The 21,501-nt window shown below is 28.9% G+C and overlaps 2 protein-coding genes across 6 annotated transcripts in view; one reads left to right on the forward strand and one right to left on the reverse strand.

The window, feature by feature from the left end:
• Nucleotides 1-21,501, reverse strand: part of LOC142333414 (uncharacterized) — a 118,483-nt gene that overhangs the window by 53,833 nt on the left and 43,149 nt on the right. Inside the window, exon 1 of one of the 5 annotated variants that reach the window (XR_012758597.1) lies at nt 3,094-3,262. The exons of 3 other annotated variants lie outside the window; for them this stretch is intronic. Coding sequence is in view for 1 of the 2 variants with exons in the window: in XM_075380467.1 (XP_075236582.1) it covers nt 8,920-8,973 (54 nt within the window). In the remaining variant the exon portion in view is untranslated. Of the gene's footprint in view, nt 1-3,093; nt 3,263-8,827; nt 8,974-21,501 lie in introns of those variants that run through there. One more of the 5 variants, XM_075380467.1, reaches the window with a different exon arrangement.
• The window catches only part of LOC142333413 (uncharacterized), a 136,292-nt gene continuing 119,512 nt past the window's right edge, over nt 4,722-21,501 (forward strand). Inside the window, exon 1 of the mRNA XM_075380466.1 lies at nt 4,722-5,064. The gene's annotated coding sequence lies outside the window, so the exon portion shown is untranslated. The remainder of the gene's footprint in view (nt 5,065-21,501) is intronic.

The following is a 21,501-nucleotide window of genomic DNA, read 5'->3' on the forward strand; positions in this document are numbered from 1 at the left end:
TGGATGATTAATTTGGATAAATTATCCAATGAATCTCAGTTAATGGAATTTAGTTGTAAATACAATCTGCATTATGAGAAACACCTAAATTTTTAATGATAGCTAATGCTTCATCCTTCAAGGAAGTGTGTAAATAAAGAAGTTACTTAAATAATTTCTATTATATACTAAATAAACTATAATAATGTTGCCGGTCAAGAAAATCTGTGATCGATCATATACAACATTAAATAAACATGATGTTAATATCCTTTCTAACAAGCATTCAGAATTTAAATTATTATCCCTGAACGTAATATTACGATCGGTTGGCTAATGAGAAGAAGATTGTAATAGCCAAGGTAGACCACACCACCACAGTGACATATCAAGTAACCTGCTTGGTGAAAAAGCTCTAGAAAATATGTCTGCTCGATTATCAGAGAATTTTATGTAATGCCGATTGGTAATTGAAGTGTTTCGTTGAATGTCAGAAACTATTACCTATAAATACTTTCCAATTGGAAGAATGTCCATGAATACAACAAAGTGCTATGATTGAATCAGAGTATAAGTGTATCTCATCAAAGTGTATAACGCAGTTATACAACCTTCACAAATAAATGTGAAAATAGTAAACAATCACAGAGTTCAAGTCCGGGTAATATGATTTGTTTCAAGGGGCTAATTTTGATTTAGAACAGTACATTAGTAATTACATGGTTGGACTATAAAGTGTGTATATAAATATAACAACCACACCCATTAATAGAAGCATCAGAAAATCCATGTAATTTTATGGAATGAATTTTACTATTATCAAACTTAATGGATCTACTTATATTGAATGACTTGATTAGATTTAATTGATTATACAGTGAAAGCCACTGTATTAATGGTTTGGGTAATATTTTGTCCCAGTCAACTTTGAGTTGTCATAATGACTACATAAACTGTTTGTATGATTATAATAATAAGGCCAACGAGTCCTAGAGGATCACAGACTCTTGCTGTGATGGAAAGAGTAATCCTTTTAAGTACAAACTTTTAAATTGTTAGAATGAGTGATTTGGAAATTTAGTGAATCTGACTTTTTGTTCATTAGAACTCTTAGAGTACATATGTTGCCTTCTTGATTAGATGGTATGGATGAATTATGATAAGACAAAGAAAAACTGCAATTGTTAGAATACCACATGTGAAGTAAAAAACCATCCTGTTGTAATAATTTGGACATATTGTTCTTTAGAATAACTCCATTTAGGTAATCTGAACTGGTAATGAGATCATCTATATAGAAATAATTTTTAATAGCAAACGTAAGAATATATCCTAATTTGGTTTCTTGGAGAACAGGATATTTAAAGTTTCAAATAAATTTTGTAGGTTAATAAAATTTAAGTAAAATTGCGCTCTAATAAGGACATCAATTTTATTTGATATATTACATTCAGGATCTTCAAAAAACTGATTATGAGGCAAATTAAAATGCGATATTATCAAAGGTAGATCAGTAGAGAGATCGGTAGGTCAGTAGGCTACCTGTTATTTCTGTTAAATCAGCATATTGCAATTGGAGTAAAAATTTGACAAATTCTCCTTTCCTTTGAGATGAAAATTAACCAGTTTCTTTAAATTGTTTTAAAATAGCATTCATTCACTGCCACTTGACCAACACAACACAACACACAGAAGCTATCTGTCATATGCAACTGATATGATTAGAGAGAAACAATTGTCAAACACAATCTAAATGTTTTGTATTAAAAAATGAAATAAATTTTCAAAAAAAAATTAAAACTTAAATAAAGAATATCTAATAACCTCACATTACACAGACAACTTAATGAGTGTGGTCAAGCAGTGTACCCACAACATAGAAGTTACAAAAAATTCCCTGTGTTATCAATTAATGCCCGTTTACGTCTGGACAATAATCTGACTGAGAAAAGATGTAATGAAATTTATTTTTCATAAAATGGATAAAATTGATGCGAATCAAAAATTTTTAAGATAAATAAAATATAAAGTATAGATTATAAATTTATATAAAGTAAAGTTTCATATTTGAAATTATAGTAATTTTTACAAAATATCCATCCCCATAAGGTTTAAGTATTATTCAATTAGTCTTTTATAACGAAATTACTGATTCAACTTAAGTTTTAAATATTTTTTCAGTCTTTTCTTATATTAGTATTTAAGTAATCGCTACAACATTTTTAAGACACGATGCTTGTGATGTTTTAAAACCAAAGGATTTTTCATTAAATTATCTGCAAAACTCAGATTTGTCACTCATTAAAATTTCATTATATTCAAAAAATAATTTTTAACTTATGGTTGGAAAATCAAAAATGCCATTAAATCATAGAGTAGATTAAACTTAAAATTTAAAAACAGGTACAAATACAGTACAGAGAATTAACCCACCAGGTTGGTCTGGTGGGAATACCCACCAGACCCATAATCTACTGCCCAAACCTGTTTTGGTGTAATACCTCAGTAAGGCATAATTAATCTACATAATAAATTTGCTGATTCATATTAATTTTAATAAGCAATAATGACCATCATCACGTGTTATCATTTAACTAATTTTACATTATATTGTTGAAAAACATACTAGTGTTTATGTAAGTAACAGTAAGGGCTCTAAAATTTAGCCTAAACAGTGCATTAATAATGAATTACTAAAATAAAATATCAGCTGATAAAATAGGCTAGCTGAATATTCAATTTATTTACTTTAACAAAAAAGTAAGAACGGCACTTTACATATTTACAAAAATAAATATTAAGAAAATGTCGGCTGTTGACTGAATTAGAAACAACTTGATACTTTAACAAGTAAGAAGGGCAATTCTTTTAATTATAAGCATAATGAAGAAGAATCAATGTTTGAGTCTGAACACCTAGTCTATAGCGACTAGGATTTCTTTAAATATGTTAATGATGCAGGAGAAGATGTGTCCAGTGGTTCTAATAATAACAGTAATTGAAGTATTGTGTTAGGTTACATGAACATTTTGGTCTGATTAAGGTGGATTTTTAGTAGTATCTCTGACACTTATTTTAATCTACATTAAAATAATATATATAAAAAATTCTTACCTCGACCAACAACGAGGGTAATCTATCTAAAATAAATCACAGACATGAGAATCTAAATGCAACTGTGCAATCAACCCAAGATGGCCGCTGGATCCAAACGCTTCATTCTCTGTCAAGCACGTAATTTCACTGTCTCTCCCCACCCCTGACATTGCCGTCCATTACGCAACTAATTTGTTCAACCGCCAGAGTTAATAATTGTGAAAATAACCACACCATCTAACTGTATTTCCTACACTGCACCTCGCTCAAAACAAGTGACCGACCGACACCGACAGTTTAATATTAATATTTTTAAACATTTGATAACTTATAATCATAAAAAATAATTGAAACCAAAATTTAAAACGTATATACACGTTAACAAAGGAACGTAACCAAGGAATCCAAACGGTTAAAGTTTTCAATTATTTCTTTTTAGCTAGTATTCAATTTATCTTAAATAATTTACACTCACGCATTTATATTGCAACACAATTTTACAACTTATCCGTATCCTCTACAGTAATCAATCAGAAAAACACACCAGGATCATTTCTTTTAATACATATGATAAAAAAATATTAATGAATAATTTTTTAATACATGGGGATTATGATATAAAACGATTATTTCCAAATTTACCTCATATCAAGTCGACTACCGTATTTCACAGTACAGCCCAGCACATCTGTAATACAAATAAGCTCAATAACACTTAGAGATGTTACTAATTTCACGCTAGTCCTTATAAAAAAACAAGTAAATTTAGACTCGATTTGATCGCTACAAAGTTCAATTTTTCTAATGTAAATTTTGTCTATGGATGGTTCAACAAGCGATTTTTTTCAGCATTTTTATAATTATTTTTCTCTCAGATTTGTCACATAATGTTTGAGATATGGAGGTCCGAATAATCGACGTTTTAATAAACAGTAATCTCAGATTATATTTAATTTAAATCATAATTAATCTGTGAATCTTCTAACACGAAAATCTCTCAAATAATTCGAATACTATAACAAGCAATAATTTATGTAAATTTTACGGATAAATAAAATATGTAAGTCCGGAGGTCGGTTGTATAAAATCAGTGATTATTTTACTAACTGTATTATACAACGTAAAAATAAAAAAGTTATTAAGTATGATTTTTTTATTAACACTACTACATAAAACGAGAAATATCATAAAGTTCATTAATAGTACTGTCAAATGGAGAATATAACATCGATTTCAAATATTTTAGGAATTTTTTTTTTTTTTATAAATAATAGTAAAATTATAATATGCTGATTCGTTAATAAAATTAAAAAAATAAATTAAAAAATTTTACCGTAAAAATTAAATTTTTTTTTTTTTTCATTTCCTTACCGGTTATTGCTTGTTAGGTTTATTCTATGCAAATGTGTTATAAGTAGAAAACACAACGCAGTAAATTTCCTGATGCCGAAATTAGCAGCCAAAGGGCCAGGGGGGAAGGAAAATTAAGGTTAATTGGCAACATAGCAAACATAGCACCTGTCAGTTACTAATGTTGATCTATTTCTTATTAAAATGAATATTAAGATTCTCCGTATATTATGAGAGGGGGAGAGTGCAGAGACTCTCCCCCCTCGTTTGACTGTCGTTCTCTTAGTAGTGTCGAAATTCATCAAACTGCGTATGTCAAAATGTGTGTTAAGTTGATGAAAAATTTTATTAGTTTATAATATTAGCTGCTTCCATTACATTCAGCGATGGAGAAAAAATAAACAATCTTACATAATAATAATATTAGCTTACATTTTTTTTCTGATAATTTAATAATCTATTAAAAGTGTTGTTAACGAATAACGTTGTCATACAGTAAATAATGCTTTATTTCTTTTCTGTAAGTGTGTTATTGTTTTAAAAATCGTATCAAATTTTTATTATTTGTATTTATCGTATTAGATGTATTTTACGTGAAGCTAGAAAACCGTTTAGAAAATAATTCTACATGTAAACTAGGTAAGTTCTTTCAAATAATAATATTTTGTAATAAGAAAAATGGTACACAAATAATGTGATTATTGGTTAACTTATGGGAATGTAATGAAGTAAACGTTTTACATTTGGACATTTTGTTTTGGCAAAAATCATTATTTTTAGGTTAGTCAAATATATTTTTATTCTTGTTATTTTAATTAAAATTAAGTACAGATTACTTTATAAAAATATGTAACTAAAATAATTTGCTTTCAAGTAAGTTCCGATACACTAGAACAGGGGTTTTGCTGAATCTTTTGTAGACTAAACGTTTTATTTACGTATTTCTATTTAAAGTGCTCTACTATTAATTATTTCGGGTATCAATATTCTAGTTTTTTTCTTTGAAGTTCTGTTTTTTGTTTAGATTTCTATTAATAACAAAACCTTTTGCCTGTGTCTACATTTGGTGATTAATAAATTAGCTATCTATTTTAGAAAGATAAATTGCCTTTGTTGTTTAGTATGAAATACTTTACAAATATTTTCTCACTTTTCTTGAAACCTTCATTATGTTCTGCAGATCAAAGCAGAAGGTCGATTTTATGTTAGATGGTCAGATTTATTATTAACTTTTTTCGACAAAAATTTAGCCAAAAGTTTTGTTCTGATTTTTATTTTCATTTTTATTTTTTATTAACCGTCATAACTTACAATTGAATAACGTAATAAATGAATACAACTTTTCAAATTCACTTGTACGTGTTAGCTAAAGAACATAGCTAAGGGTACATAAAAGGGTAATGATGAATGAGGCTTTCAATTATTTAATTTTACCTAATATTCAATTAATATATATAATTACAACCGCGCACGTAAACGTGACGATTGCACATTTATATAAAATTACATTCGCGGTGCGCGGTTTTATAATTTTTTTTTTACTAAATATTTTTTATTTTAATTTAAAGCAGAAATTTAAAAAAAATCGAATATTGTAATTAACAATAAAAATGTAATGTCGCCGCGACCGTGTCACAGAAAGCGTACTTCCTTGCTACATAATACACCAAAGGTCTTGGGTTTTATTTACGTATTAGTATCTGAAGAATTTTCCACATCTAGACTGTAACTACTTCAATAGCTAATCATCTTAAAGAAAAATAACTGAACTACAAAATATTGTAGATTATAAAAACGATTAACGAGCGATACGTATGGATGTAATGATATGATTTCACTATTTCTAAATTTACCACATCTACAATACAAATACGCGCGCGCTCACACACACACACACACACACACGCGCGCGCGCGCGCGCGCACGCACACACACACACACACACACACACACAAACAAACAAAAACACACCCACAGTGAGAGAGACAGAGAGATTTATTTTTTATTAATACTATCAAAAAGTAATGTGTGAAGTTTATTCTGTGTTTGTTCAGATTTAAACAGACAATTTAAACAGTATTACAACTATGGATGTTTATTTATTTATTTTTTTTACTTCAGTATTTATTCACTAACAGCTCGGAAAAAAATTACAAAAATGTGTATTTCTATGAATATAAAATATTAACACTCGGATGTTATTTTGCTGAATCGGTTACATTTTATCGTCCGATGACTCCTCAAAAGTGACCGGTATTATTCTGTTGTCGAGTTCCATTAACAATATATCCCAGTCTGGCGAGCATGTTTTAAATAAATAGGTAAAATCGGTTTAAAACAGCAATATTACATCGCCTTGTTTTACAACGGCCACATTAATTTGCTGTTATATCTGCCCCAGATTTTACTGTAGTTGCAATGCTTCTAAAATACCTCAGATACTAAATGTAACGGTCAGAACTGTTTTCTCTGAAAGTAATAATGTTCACTATATGAAGCTTTTACACGGATGAATATTATCTGCATATTGGTGGGCTTCTTATGTCGATTTGCAATCGTATAGTCGGTTCGATAAATAAGGGGAAGGGAAACCATTTATTTCCAGTCTTCACTTTTCCTTATAGGCCTAGCATGAGAACTTGTTATTCTTAAGTTGGCTGCGTTGTTGTCAGAAGCGACTTGTGAGTCGTGTCATGTCAGATACCATTATATAAATGAATTTATCAACCATTAGCGCGCGTGCACACACACACACACACACACACACACACACACACACACACACACACACACACACACACACACACACACACACACACACACACACACACACACACACACAAAGAGAGAGAGAGAGAGAGAGAAAGGAAGATAAGCTTGTACGAAGAACAGTTGTGATTATAATTTCAAGGTAAAAGAATATTCCATAAAGAGGTCTGGATAAGTATTTATTTATCTGTTAGAAGCCCCACGGTCGGCGAAGTATTTTTATTTTATCATAAATACCGCTTTGAATTACGTATGTTTATGATACATGACTATGTATACAGATTTTAAACACCGCCAGAATGTCTTTAAATAAGTAATCTTTTTATTACTGAATAAATCGAATACGAATAGGTTTTGTTCGGAAAAATTTAAGTTTTAGCTCTCGGTTCATCGGTTGATATTTGAATACGATGTGAAATTTTGTTGTTTTATAAATACCGGTATAATGAGTTCCTGTGGGTATTAAACGATTTCAATATTCGTTAACATTTTGGAAATCTAGTTAGTTAAATACATTTGATTGCTTTTTGTATTCATAACCTCATTTTCTTGAGAAATCATTGAAATTATTTCACAGTGCGATTCTGATCGATTAAAGCGTTAGAAATTCCTCATATTGTTGTAAAACTTATTTATTAAATAAAAAATACCATTTTAAATATATTATCGTAAATATTTTAAAAGTATAGACAAAATGAAATGATTATTCGAAAATGTATACCAAATAATTCCACGTTAATATAGAACTATTAGTAACAAAAAACGACATTAAATCAAAATAAACTATAAGGAAAAAGAGGGGGTAACTTTATTTGGTTACTGATCTTGGTTAAAGTTTTCAGTATTTGGACTACACCTTTATCCGCAGGTGCAATTATCAAAAGGCACGTTCTTAACTGCTTTATTTGAACAGAAGTAAAAAATTGTACATTGCAAGTAAAAATAATTTTTAAAAAAATGAAATAAAGTTAAAAATTAAACATTTATATATTTATAAATTGTGTATCATAGCGATCATTAGAAAATAAATATTCACAGTCATTATAACATCTTGAAAGTAGCAGACACGAATTCATAATTTGGAGAAATATTTAAATAAACTCAAATAAATTTTGTAACATTGGATAAAGGTGTATGATTATTTTATATTTTGGATACCGGATGTAAAATTAGACGATTATCTTTTCTGTTTATATAAGTTATTTCTTTTAACGAATAATATTTTTGAAAAAAAAAACTTATTTTACAAATTAATTCTTTTACATATAGATACACGAAATTTCTTAATTTTTCTAAGTCGACAAAATCATTTACGTATTACGTAATTCCATAAAATTATCTTCAATTATATAACTGTTTTATGAAACTAATAATATTTGTACTAACAATTTTTTATATTTTTCTCCATCATAGCATCTAAATTGGTAGTAAAAAATTTAACAATCGAACCGAGACCGTTAACAATTCCTCTTTTATTTACTTAATTACTTACCAAGACTATTTTTAACTTTTCATTTATTAACATTTTTGTACGAATAATACTTCTATCTCTAGACTTATGACTATTTTTACTTACATTATAGAATTTATAATTAAAAGTTACGATTAAAAAAATTTAATACATATTCAGAAATATTATTCAAATTTTATAAACGATTTAAAACTTTATCTATAATAATGTTCGGTAAGAGGCTTCTAATTTGGCTAAATCCAATTCTATCGGGATCATTTACGAATTAATTTCAGCCGCTCCAGGATGAATTCATTTAGGAACAGGACCTGCAAGAGAATTCAAATACCGATTAGTTTCTGTATTCGGAAGATTTTTCTGTTGTATCTGTTTAACCTTTCGAGGTCGTTAAATATATTTTGATTTTTTTATTATACGTCGTTCATCTATTTCTGCTGTTTTTCACTGAACTTACTTTTCCTTCGTCCTATCTATTTTTCGCTTTACTTCGTATTTGGAGAGTATTGATATAAACATCAGGTGGGATATCCAGTAAATCTTTATTTATATTTATTTTTCCTTGAATTTTTAATTTTTATTTTTTTCATTAGTTTCCTTTACTTGTTTATGCAATTTTTTCACCTTTTCTTTACGATCGCTAATGTAATCGTTTATTACCTGCCGCTGTATATCAGCTTCTAATAATGAAGTCGGGTTATGTCCGTAAAATTTTCAAACCGTTTTAATTTGGTAACAGAATAAACGCTACTGTTATACGCAATAACTGCATATTTTATTTTATTTTTAATACTTTCGTTTTTTACTACTTGTCGGTTGTTAAAGATTCTAATACGTTCAATTAGCGTAGACTGAAATCTTTCACGTTGACGATGGATGTTGTGTTTGTAAAATATATTTTAATTTTATATATCCGCATTAATTTTTTAATTATTGAATTCGGTGTCGTTATTAGAAATAATTTTTTTCAGGTATTTTATAACGAGTTAATTAATTTAATAATTTATCAGCTGCTTCGGTCGATTGTGATATTTCAATCCGTTATACTTGTGTATACCTTAAATACTATCTAAATTGACAAAATCGTTTGTTTTAAAAAAAAAAACGCTGTCGATATGAAGTACTTTCAGTGGTTTAGGTGTTGGAATCAAATTCATTTCTAAACTTAAAGGAATTCTTTCACGATTTGTTTTTAAACGAATTTCACTGTACAATTTTAGATATGTATTTTTAAATGCGAGGTATAATATTAGCGGATCTAAAACGATCAAAAATATGTTTAAGTCACGATATATGTTCCTCTAAACCAGTTGAATAAATAAGATAAACAGATTAATTTTATTCTGAATTCCAAGTAGTATATTCAGGTAAGCTACCTTACCTACCTTCCAACACATTATGAATACACTATTAATGAAATCTAAAGTAGATTTCATTAGAAAGCTACCTATTGTAATGGATACCGTGATTCGACTTCGGGAAAATTTCGATATATCTTCGCGTTTCACATCCTCCAGACTCCAAAGCCACCTTCAGCTCAAAAGCATATATATATATTTAACTTTCTCGTGGACAAGATAACTGCCGTAATTTTCCGCAAATCACTTTCAAATTGTTCCCTAAAAAAAAAATGCGACCCAAAATCTCAGACGAGTATGTTAACGGCCAAAATCGGTCCATGGGGATGGAAATGGGGGGCTTTTTCGAAAAAAACAAAATATTGCTATAACCTTTTTATTAAGTAAAATATCGAATTCGTTTATGTTCCTACGATTCTTTGGATAACAGCCTAAAACATTTGTAAGTTTTTTGTTATCACCAACCATCGGCTCAGGGGGTGGAAAAAATGAGGTTTTGAAGACAAAAAATCATACCTCTCTTAATAGGCACAGTATCGCATAGCTTTAAAGTGTTTTATTTCATAAAATATAGCCTAATCTAAGTACAATTAATCTAAAATTTGTCGCATCGAGTCCAGTTCATATTATTAATCGATTCATGAAAGGCGGAGTGCGGTTCGATTCTTCAACAGTTGTACAAAACCTTGAAAATTTGAACGCGTTTAATTTTATTCGCTGTACGTTAATTTTATTCAATATAATTTAGAAAACATAAGAGTAGTGTCCTGAATAATGACAACCCATTTCTTCTCCTCTTGAAATATGAAGATATTTTCAACAGTTACAGGCTTTATACTTTTGTCTAACATGTTATAAATTTTAGATCCTAAATAGACAAATGATTTTCGAAACCGTTTTTTAAATACAGCCGGGATTTGTGAGTTTTCTGCATCCATCCTTTTTGTATCGTACACGTTGTCTATTTTATGATTTTTACAACTATTGAAAAATACTCTTGATAATTTTTATATGTATAGATTCTTTACGGGTAAAATATTCAGCTTATCGGAAACCTCAAGAGATGGGTTGAAACTGCTTTTGAAATCAATAATTCTAATTATTCTTTTTTGTGCTATTTCCACATTTAAGTGAGATTTATAAGCGTCTGCCCGATGTTCGGTTCCAAATTCAAGTCTAGATTTCATAAGTGCATTATATGCATACAAATCAACCGTTTGTAATCGCAGTAATTATTTTTAACGTTAATTAAACCAGGTTAGCGAGCGAAGTGAGTGTAGGTTATTCCTTTTTTTTAGTACTTATTTTTTTACCAGGATTTCTCTTAATATATTAACCTTAGAGATTGGTATCGGGTGATTTTTTTTCTTCTTAATTTTAATTTCTAGTTATCGTTTCGACCCCCGCCACAGCTTATCGGTGTTTATCGACATATACCGGTGAAGTTCCGAATATATAATAATATTAGTAAATATTTCGATATTTCATCTACGTATTTGATGTGTGTCTACATTCACTGGAGAAATGTCGATCGACATTCTCAAATTTCTATCTTTCACGTTTACATGTATATTACACGCGTGTAGTGCAAAATAACGAAATTTTTGGTGCGGGTAGTTCGTGAATTAGGAGGGATTTAATTCGGGCGAAAGGGATTTCTAACGAAAAATTTGTTTTGTAACTCGTAACTTACGTCTTAAATAAGGTTACAATATTTCAAATTTTATAAAAATCAGAGGCGAGTCCATAACAACTGTAACTACCGTTACGTTTATCGTGCAATTCTAACCCGGTATTAAAATAACCTCGTTATTTAAAGGCCTTTCTGTCAAACGGGAATATAGATATATGAGAATTATGTTAATACGTTAAAATATGTTTAGTATTACTTAAAGTGAAGCGTAGAAAAATATTATTTTAAACAGCATTAATGAAAGAAGGTTGTAAAACATGTTTTGCAAGCATATATAGTATTTCGTTTACGTTTCTTTTCTATCTTCAACGATTTTTATTTTGCTTCGCCTGATCATATTACCGTACAGATTAAAATTTAAATTATGGAAACGGATTCGTATTATGAAACCGTGGAATACTAGGAGGTAGAAACAAATACGGATCTACGTAGTTAGAAAATTTCTACTTTATGATGCGTTTGAAATCTTTTGTCAGCCATTTTCGATCCGCCACATTTAATCAATTTTTTTAAAAAAATAGTTAACGATACACGATTGCAATGCAATGTTTTACGTAAAAAACAATGGCGGAAACGATTTCTCATAACGCCTTGTTTTTTATTTATGAGCAATGAGTTGGAAAAACGGAAAAATCACGATAGAAGTAAAACGAGTTAAAACCCCCGCAGTAACTTTTTTGTTACGTATACCCTTCAGAATAACATTTGATAACAAACTTTACACAGTTAATGTTGGAATTATGGCCCAAACTCTAATAAAAACAGCCTTCTCAATAGTTATAATACAAAATAACATAATTTCCAATACTACTACAAATCAAACGGGTAGGACAACTGAGGTATTATTATGTTTTATAAAGATTGTTAGAGTACTCGAAAATATTAATAAAATTGTTTGGGTTATAATTACGATTCTGTTCCAAAATATGTGTGGGAAAATTAGATCGTTATTTGTGTCCTATTTACAGTCGATGTGTTCTTTAATCCTAGTCGAAAAGGATAAATCGAAAACGATTCCCCTGTAGCATGTTGACATTTTGGATTCAGGACTTTTGTAATATCTAGTTTTGCACCTCTCCTTGAAGGCTTTTCAACGATATATCATAACTAGGGTACTTGTTTTCATCGGTTCCAAAGTTATAGCCAAATAATTTTTTTTTTAATTTAAATTTATTGATTTATTACTAATTATTAACCTCCGATTCTAAAAAAAAAAAGCATTAAATAATAGCAATAAAAAACAATAAATAAATTTGTTAATGAAATATAATTTTATGTACTTTTCATTTAAAAAAAAAAATGTGTATATGTAATTAAATAGGCGTAAAAGGAAGTTATCTGGTGTCCACATCAGATTTTTTATACGGTAAAATATTTACAAAATTCCTCATCTTTTCAAAATTTAAAAATTTCCTTTTTAAATCGGTTTATTATTATTTTGCAAATTTCATATTTAAACGTGAACGCATGATATTTTTGATAGCGATTAAAATGCTCTAACTCGATTCACAGGTATAAATTTAAATAATATTTTAATTAAAAGGTTCGTTTCTTTTGCGTATACAACACGGGAAAAAACTTTTTCGACATAAAACACATCTTAAAAACTATTAAATGATTTTATTTAAATAAGTTATTTTTCTTATCTAAGTTAACGTAGACGCTACCGTTTTATAAATTTTTTATTATTGTTTGAAGATAAAGTTTTTTTAAATTTCAAGGAATTTTTTTGTGTTGCCATAGCAACAGCTATTATATTGTCTTCCACCTGCGGTTATTTAAAGTAATTTGTACGGTTAAACTGCTCAGTATTTCGTATAGTTTATTGTTTAATTATATATATTTTGATATGACCTATATATATATATATATATATATACTGTATATTTACTTCATTTTTTCTGGAGCAATAAGGATTCTAGCTTTGACAAGTGTAATTTTTCTCTTATATTTATGCATTTTTATATACTATTCGTTTAATTATTATTCTGCATAATAATGGCGTTTATTTGTTTCTGCTAAAATTTGTAATAACAAAAATATTATATTTCATATTTTACTTTCTGTTTTATACGGAAGACTTAAAATAATTGGACCGATATAGTTTTAAATTGCATATTATACATCCGTATGTAAGTAAAACTATAGATTTTGTGGTTTTAACCAGAAATATTTTGTCATAATTAAGAATAATAGTTTTCTAGAAGCCTCCTCTTTGTGGATGCAATTATTATTATCAGTAGAATTGTTATTAGTTACAATTCTGGAGGATAGGTCGGGTTTGATAGAACAGACCTTAGTTTTTTACTATTGATAGATTTTACACCCTTTGTAACTCGCCGAAGCTGACGCAAGAAGCTGGAACCTGTGGTGCCTTATAACAGACTGTTATGGCACGATCTGTACCGCATTTTACACAACGGTGCGGGTGATTGCGTAGATTTTTGGTATAGCCAAAGCGTTGGCAACGTTTACATTGGACCGCTTCTTTTTTAAAATACGTAACTTCAAAGCTTACAATTGTATACTTGAGAGGTTTCACGTCAAAAATTTCTTTATTATTAGATTTGGGCACCAAATCTATGAAATAAAATGGCAGGGTTCCTTCGTTTGACGATGGAGAACGTTAATAACGTCTCTAACCTCGTGGCCTAACTTCGTCAATTCAATGATTACCGATTTATCTTCCGGGTGATGCATGCCTCGCATGACCGCTCTATATGCTCTTTCATGTTTCAAGTTTATATGTATAATGACATTGATATTGTTTACAAGCATTTTTGACGTTATAATATTATATATGTCAATATCAACCGGCAGAACATTTACCGTGTGGCCCGATTTCATTGTTGTCAGTGTATATTTTAATAACATTACAATTAGAAAATAATTGTTGACAGAAAAATTTTTCAATTCGGTTGTTGCATTAACGCCTGTTGCAAAAATAGGCTCAGGTTTTAATAATTCTGCTCGACTACCTTCGTTGTCAGCAGTGTTTTCAAGAAGACTAAATTTATTTGATGTAGAACAGCAAAAGTAGGTACGCATTAGTCTGTCGACTAACATTTTCGTTTTGTATGCGCAATATTAGTATTGCTTGTCGGGAAGGGTTTGCACTAAAATCCGTAATATCACTTTCACTCTCTGTTCCTGAAGAGACACTCGTGTTATCGATAATGTCGTTTCTAATAAAATTACGCCGCGGTTATTGAGGGGTCCCTATCAGAACACTTCAGAAGCCCGCGTATTCTATTACCTTGTAGGTTAGGGTTTACACGAAATAGTAGGTTATTGTTTACATGCGATGATTCGTTGTTGCTAGGAATAAGCTTGTAGTTGGTCCGTAGCAACGCTGAATAGATGGTTATGTCGCTTATTTAAAAACGACACCGAATAAATATATTCCTTCTTGAGACAGTACTAAGATAATAATAAACAATATAGTATATAGATAATATAGTCTACAATATAATACCTGGTGATATTCGGTATAAGATAAATTTTCACTAGAAATCACTAGACTCGTGTGTCTTACACAAAAACAGCTGTTCCACTAAAACTGAACAACTGATTGAAAATACTTTTAAAAATTGCGTATTGTTTTTCTCGCGTAGATAAATGTCGCATTAAAATAAGCTTATCCAAATTTTATCTTAATTCCTAGTAATTTTTACGTAATATCTACGACGACGATGTCATCCTTTCGAAAGTTCGAAGAAAAAGAGGAGACGTTTATACGTCGTGTGAAAAATCAAGTAAATTTTCATCGTCAGCCGTTATGTTTTTCATACTTGAATTCATATTTTAATTTGTGTTTTAACCTTAAGTAAACATCATATTTTAAAATTATACTAAATAAATTTCTTTAATTAGTCATAATTTTAATCGGCTAACAATTTTTTTTATTTATTCATATTTATGTCTGGGGACTATTTAATTATATATTTCTACTCGTAAAATTTAGGTCGGCAACAAAAAAAAAATAAAAAACCGTATTGTTTATTAATTTAATTGTTAAAATTGTTTGTAATTTTTTGTTTGGCGTTTGTAATTCAGAAAATTCTACTCTTGTTAGTTTATTTAAAGAAAAAAAAATTGCAGTTAAAATTTTATTAACTTTTGTGGAAAAACCATTAAAAAGAAATGAAATAGAATCCTTAAATAAAATTTAGTTAAAACAGCGAATTAATAAAATTTTAGCGATATACAATAACGAAAATTCGATAAATTAACTCTGCTATGAAGTTAAAATGATCGTAACGTTTCGCACTAATTTTCCAATTTGTCTTAATTAGAAGACAGCGAAAAGGTTATTTGTATAATAAAATTGATAATTGCAGTACTACAGTTAGACTGAATTTTATTAGTACCAAATTATCAGACTATGTATGATTTTAATAAACTAATGAAATATCGAAGTGAAAAATCTCTCTAAATATTGTCATCTTTATTAGTTGTATTAAATTGTTTTAACAATAAGTAGAAACTAGCCCCCGGCTCTCAACATATACTATTTGTTTATTTTCTTAAATAAAAGATAATAATATAAATAATATTCAAGGTTTAGCGAGTCAAAATTTACAAAATTTGAGTAGTTTCAACCCTGACTTAAGGTAACATAAGATGTAGTTGAAATGAGTTTAAATTACAATATTTTTGTCTATGTAAAACAAACTTTATTATTAATTATTCACTATTATATTTGTAACCAAAATCTCGACTGAGGACACGGTTTTAATACTGTCTAAGCTTTGTGTAGCAGTTATTAATATCCTGTTGATGTTATAAAAATGTATACGTTACTGTTTTCTTTCACTGTCAGTCGTTAGAAAGTACACATTAGATGAACGGTTTAGTTTTAAACATTTTTACTAAAAGTCCTGGGTTAGATTCAGGACACCAAAAGGTGCAAAAAAGTTCAAACCGACTTAAGTCCTGCTTTGCTTTGTTTTCCTTCTGGACGCAATTTTGTGATTTTCAACAAAAAAAAATCACTTCTTAGGAACGGGTTAACCTACAATAATTAAATTTGGAAAATTAAAATTTTTATTTTACATAATAAAAAATTTTGAAAACATCAACTTCAAAGATTTCAAAATGGGGCCATCTTAATTTTTTATTCTTCCATATCTTTATAATTAATTGTTTGATAAAATTTTTACTTATTACATTATTTATTAAGCATTTTATGCTGAACAAAATGACATTAAACTCGTTAAACTCCGTTGACACAAACAATCGAGTTATTGCGGACAATTAACCCGGCAGTACGTTTTTGACCCATAATGCAAAGTTGATTTGTCTGTTTCTGTTTCCTCCAATAAATGTAATGAAAATTATTAATAATAGTAAATTAATAAAAATTATCAGCTTTGCTCTCGTGTCTAAACATTTCGTGCAGTCTAAACATTTTATTTGTTTTGCCTATGCGTTTGCGTGTGTATGTATTGAGATCGCATAAACAAAAAAACCAAAAGAATAAAAGACGACAGATTTGTTAGTTGTTCATAATAATTACTTTATATCGCACAGCTGCGCACTTACTAGCCCACTCACTGTCTTTCTCTCTCTTTCTACACGCACTCGTGTGTCATACAACATTAGATAGAAACTTTTAACCTTGACTTTTTTTTAATATTACACTGGACAGCTGTCCACTGTAAAAGATGATACATTGTTTTTATGTTAAATAATGTATGTCTTTGATCAGTTCTCTTGCGTTTTACTTATATTTAACGGTAATGTTTGAAATTATACTAGTTTATCCTTTCCTCAGTTTTTTCTCTAACATACATATATATATATATTTTTTTTTTTTTTCATTTGCGGACAATTTCTTAAATAATTTCAGGGGATATTTTTTTTAAATAAAAGATTAACGAGTACGTATTTCCGTTTCTTACCCTGAATCAGAAAATATAGTGTCCCTAAAGTCGCTTGACCGAGAAATACAGTATTTCAAAAACCGAAAACAATACTTGTGCTTTTAAATCGACAATAAATTATTTATAGATAGCAAAATTTATTATACATTTTTTTAAAACCGAACAAGAATTGCTCAAAATGCTCCCCACGTACACGAGTACGTGGGGAGCATTTTGTTCGTACTTCAACGTACAGCGGTTTTTCACGTTTGTATCAATTTTTTATACAAATGTTTGTTTCCGTTTGACGGTTTATATTCATATTCGATTATTTGTCTCGACTGTTGCAAATCTGTAGGCTTATGAGAGAAAATACTATTCTTTAAAATTACCCAAAGTTTAACGATGTAACGTCGCATGATCAGTTATACCACGTCTTCCGACCCGCTCGTCAGAGTTGCTGCCAATACATTCTCTTACCGACAAATTGTAATAATAATTACAATTAATATACAATATAATATTAATATTATTGAAAATTAAAAAAATATATTAAAAAATTGCCATTTGTACATAAATAATAACAAAGTTTATATTAAATAAATATGATTGTGAATGTAAAATGTTACTATAATATCACAATTATTTAACGCGGTAAACAATTAAGTTATGTAATACTCTATTTATTATTTAGCATTATGGAAAAGTTAAAATAATATTTTGATACGTGTTCTCTTTTGTGTGAACGATTAGATATTCTTCGTTATTTCCGTTTTAATAAATGATATCTTTAGGCCTTCTTTTTGGCGTCCTGTAACCTTTACTGGTTGCGCTACTGTGTCTTCCTTCAATTCAGCTTAAAGAGAGGTGGTCAGCAAAAAACGGGCATCTTATTTTGACGTTTCGGTTTTTGTATCTGATCTTTGCACCCAAATCATTCATCTCACAAAAGATTTTCTTTATTTTGTTCAAAATCAATTTAAATAGGATCGGTGATAGTTCATCATCGCGTCTCAACCCTTTTTTGACTAGGAAAGTTTTTCCGTAAATTTAAATTTACAGAATGCGTTTGCGGGAGCGAGTTTAATGAGTTTCAAATTTTTCTGGTCAACCTGTATTCTCTCAAAATTTTAAAAACGTCTCTCTGTCTACAAAATCATACGTTTTTTGAAATTTTGTGAAAGATATTAAGATAGGTTTGTTTCTGGATACGTAATATTTTAGAATCGATTTCAGACTTTGTTCTGAATATGATCGTCCTTTTTTAAATCCTCCTTGACACCCTTTTATATGTGATCTATTTGGAGTTCTGATCTATTCGATAACATTTTCACAGTATTTTATGTCACCGACAACAATGAAATACTTCTATAGTTGTTGACAGCCGTCTTACCGTCAGGTATAAATTATAAATTAATATAGCTTATTTTTATTTATAATGAAATGCTTGAACAAATTGAAGTCACGTTTATAAGTTATTACTGACTCTATAATTTTATGTAATTTTAATTCATAATAATATCACTTTTAAAGTGATTAACACGTAATATCTGTAAAAAGTTCTATTGTGTAAAAAAAAAAAAAAGTTAAAATTTTCACAGCTTTTGTTTAATTAAATATTGCGATTGTATTGTAATATTAAATTGTATTTTAAGCTAGACAGAACAATTTTAATTACTAGTTTTTATACAAAAAAAAATATTTTTTCAATATTTTATTCGTTATAGATTCTGTTACTCGCTTAATTGACATCTTTAATTATTTTTAAATTTGCCGTTACATTCGTTATTCTTTTTTAAATGTATCGTGCAGTTTGAACCTTATTGTTTTAATTATGAAATTATACTCGTTTTATGTTTATTATTAAATTGTAAAATAATATTAATATAACCTTTTGTCAAGGATATTATTATTATTATTATTTTTTGTTACGCGGGCATCGACTTCTACGGTGACAAGGGCTAATGAGCCCTCGTCACATTCTTTAAAATAGGGATTAAATTACCAACCAGGTTCGTCATATGTAAGGGTGTAAAGGGCCCTTACATTTTATTTGAAAACACTAAAATAAATAAGACAGAATATTTAAACACAAACATTGAAAATACTTATAGGGTGTAAAGGGCCCCGATATTAAAATTTAGAAAGTAAATAAAACATAAATATAAATGGAAAAGACCGGCTTCACAATATCAAAATTTCCTTTTTTCTCCCTTATTCTATTTAAGCGTCCCCTGGGCAAGCAGAACCGCCGTTAAGCAGCACATCCAGAATGCCGTGGCAGTTGACTGCCCCTCTATAAATTGTCCTGTAGGATTTAACCCGTCGGGGTCTCCTCGCGACATAGGAAAACTTGGAATAAAAAAATTATTAAAAATTTTAATTAATTTATTTTATTGCTGTTGTTTAAAATTATTCGTAGAATTTCTGCCGCGAAATGAATTTTATTTTGTACTCGGGAGTGATGTTAAGACATTCTAGAGGATTTTCGATCGTAAACCGGCGCACAACATATATATATTGTATGTAAAATGGTAGGCTGGTATACGTTACGTGTAAAAGTGAAGAAAAAGTGTGCTGTGGAAAAATTTCGATCTCCTCTTTGTTTTTCCTTCTCTTCGACATTTTGTATTTATTAATGACAAATTTATATACGAAAATCGGATTGTGAAGTCAACAATGATATTTTTTATAAAACTTTTTAACAACATTGTATAATAAATAAAATATTTCATCGTATTAATTATTTATTTAACGGCGGATTATTTCATTTATTTTAGTATTTCACTGTATTAATGTTAATGACGACCTGTCAATTTTTATCATATTTCGTGTTTTTCACAAAACGTTAAGCATTTTATTAGAACAAAATGAATAGTTATTATTTAAAAGTAAATATTTCATTGAATTAATATATTAATAAAAATTATGTTTTTATTTTAGTTTAAAAAGATATAAAATCAAATATAGATACTTTAAAAAAATGTTTTTTTTATTATTTATTTGTTTTAGATTTTTTATAAAAATATAATATTTTTAATTATATTTAAGTTATTTTTATAAGGGTACATTAATTTTTATTTGTTTATCGATGGTATTAAGTTAATCATTTTTAACTTTTTAATTAAGGGGGACAGGCAGTTCATCTTGGCCCTTGTCCTTATCTGGCAAACTACTATTTTTTATAAGAATTTAATTTATATTAATATCGTATTCTTTTGTATATTTTCTGCATCATCAAAGGACAATTAATCTATGTTAATTCTAAACACCCGTGCAATTACAGAATATTGATAATTATCTGAAACTTATCCCGCACAACCTGATGATTCCATAACGCGTGGAATGTTTCGGGGAACATTTCATTTCTATGATTTTAAGAAATTAAATCTCTAATGATAAAGTTAGAAATGTTGGATGTAATTCGCTTCATGCTGTAAACATTTTATAGTAGCCGTGTCCGTAACATTACTTTGGTCATAATTTTTTTTATCTACTCTCCCACTCTTCTCTCTCTTTTATCCATTTTTCAAACTGGCAGTTTACCGTTAAATTCTACCGTCTTGATTTTCTACTATATTTATAATCCACTAGTAACTTTGTTAAGATATTATCTTTGATTTTTCAGTAGTGTTTCTTAGAACAGTATCTCCCTCTATCAAACTAGGCAATAGAACTGTTCTCACACGACTCGATAGAATACAATAAAACAAGAATATTTAGTAGTATTTTATCTTAAATATTATATCACGTGTATGCATATTTAATAATCGAGATGAATTGTAATCAAATCTGTTTTTGATTTAATAATTATGTATTTTATGACCGCTTTGATCAAGGTTTTACCTTGACTCATCCAGAAAATTGCTCGAACAGTTCCTGTAAGTTCCTCGCCCGTTAAGTATCATATTTATTCATTCCTGA

Source organism: Lycorma delicatula, chromosome 12 (genome assembly GCF_047948215.1).
Source record: "Lycorma delicatula isolate Av1 chromosome 12, ASM4794821v1, whole genome shotgun sequence".
In the NCBI taxonomy this organism is placed as follows: Eukaryota; Metazoa; Arthropoda; class Insecta; order Hemiptera; family Fulgoridae; genus Lycorma; species Lycorma delicatula.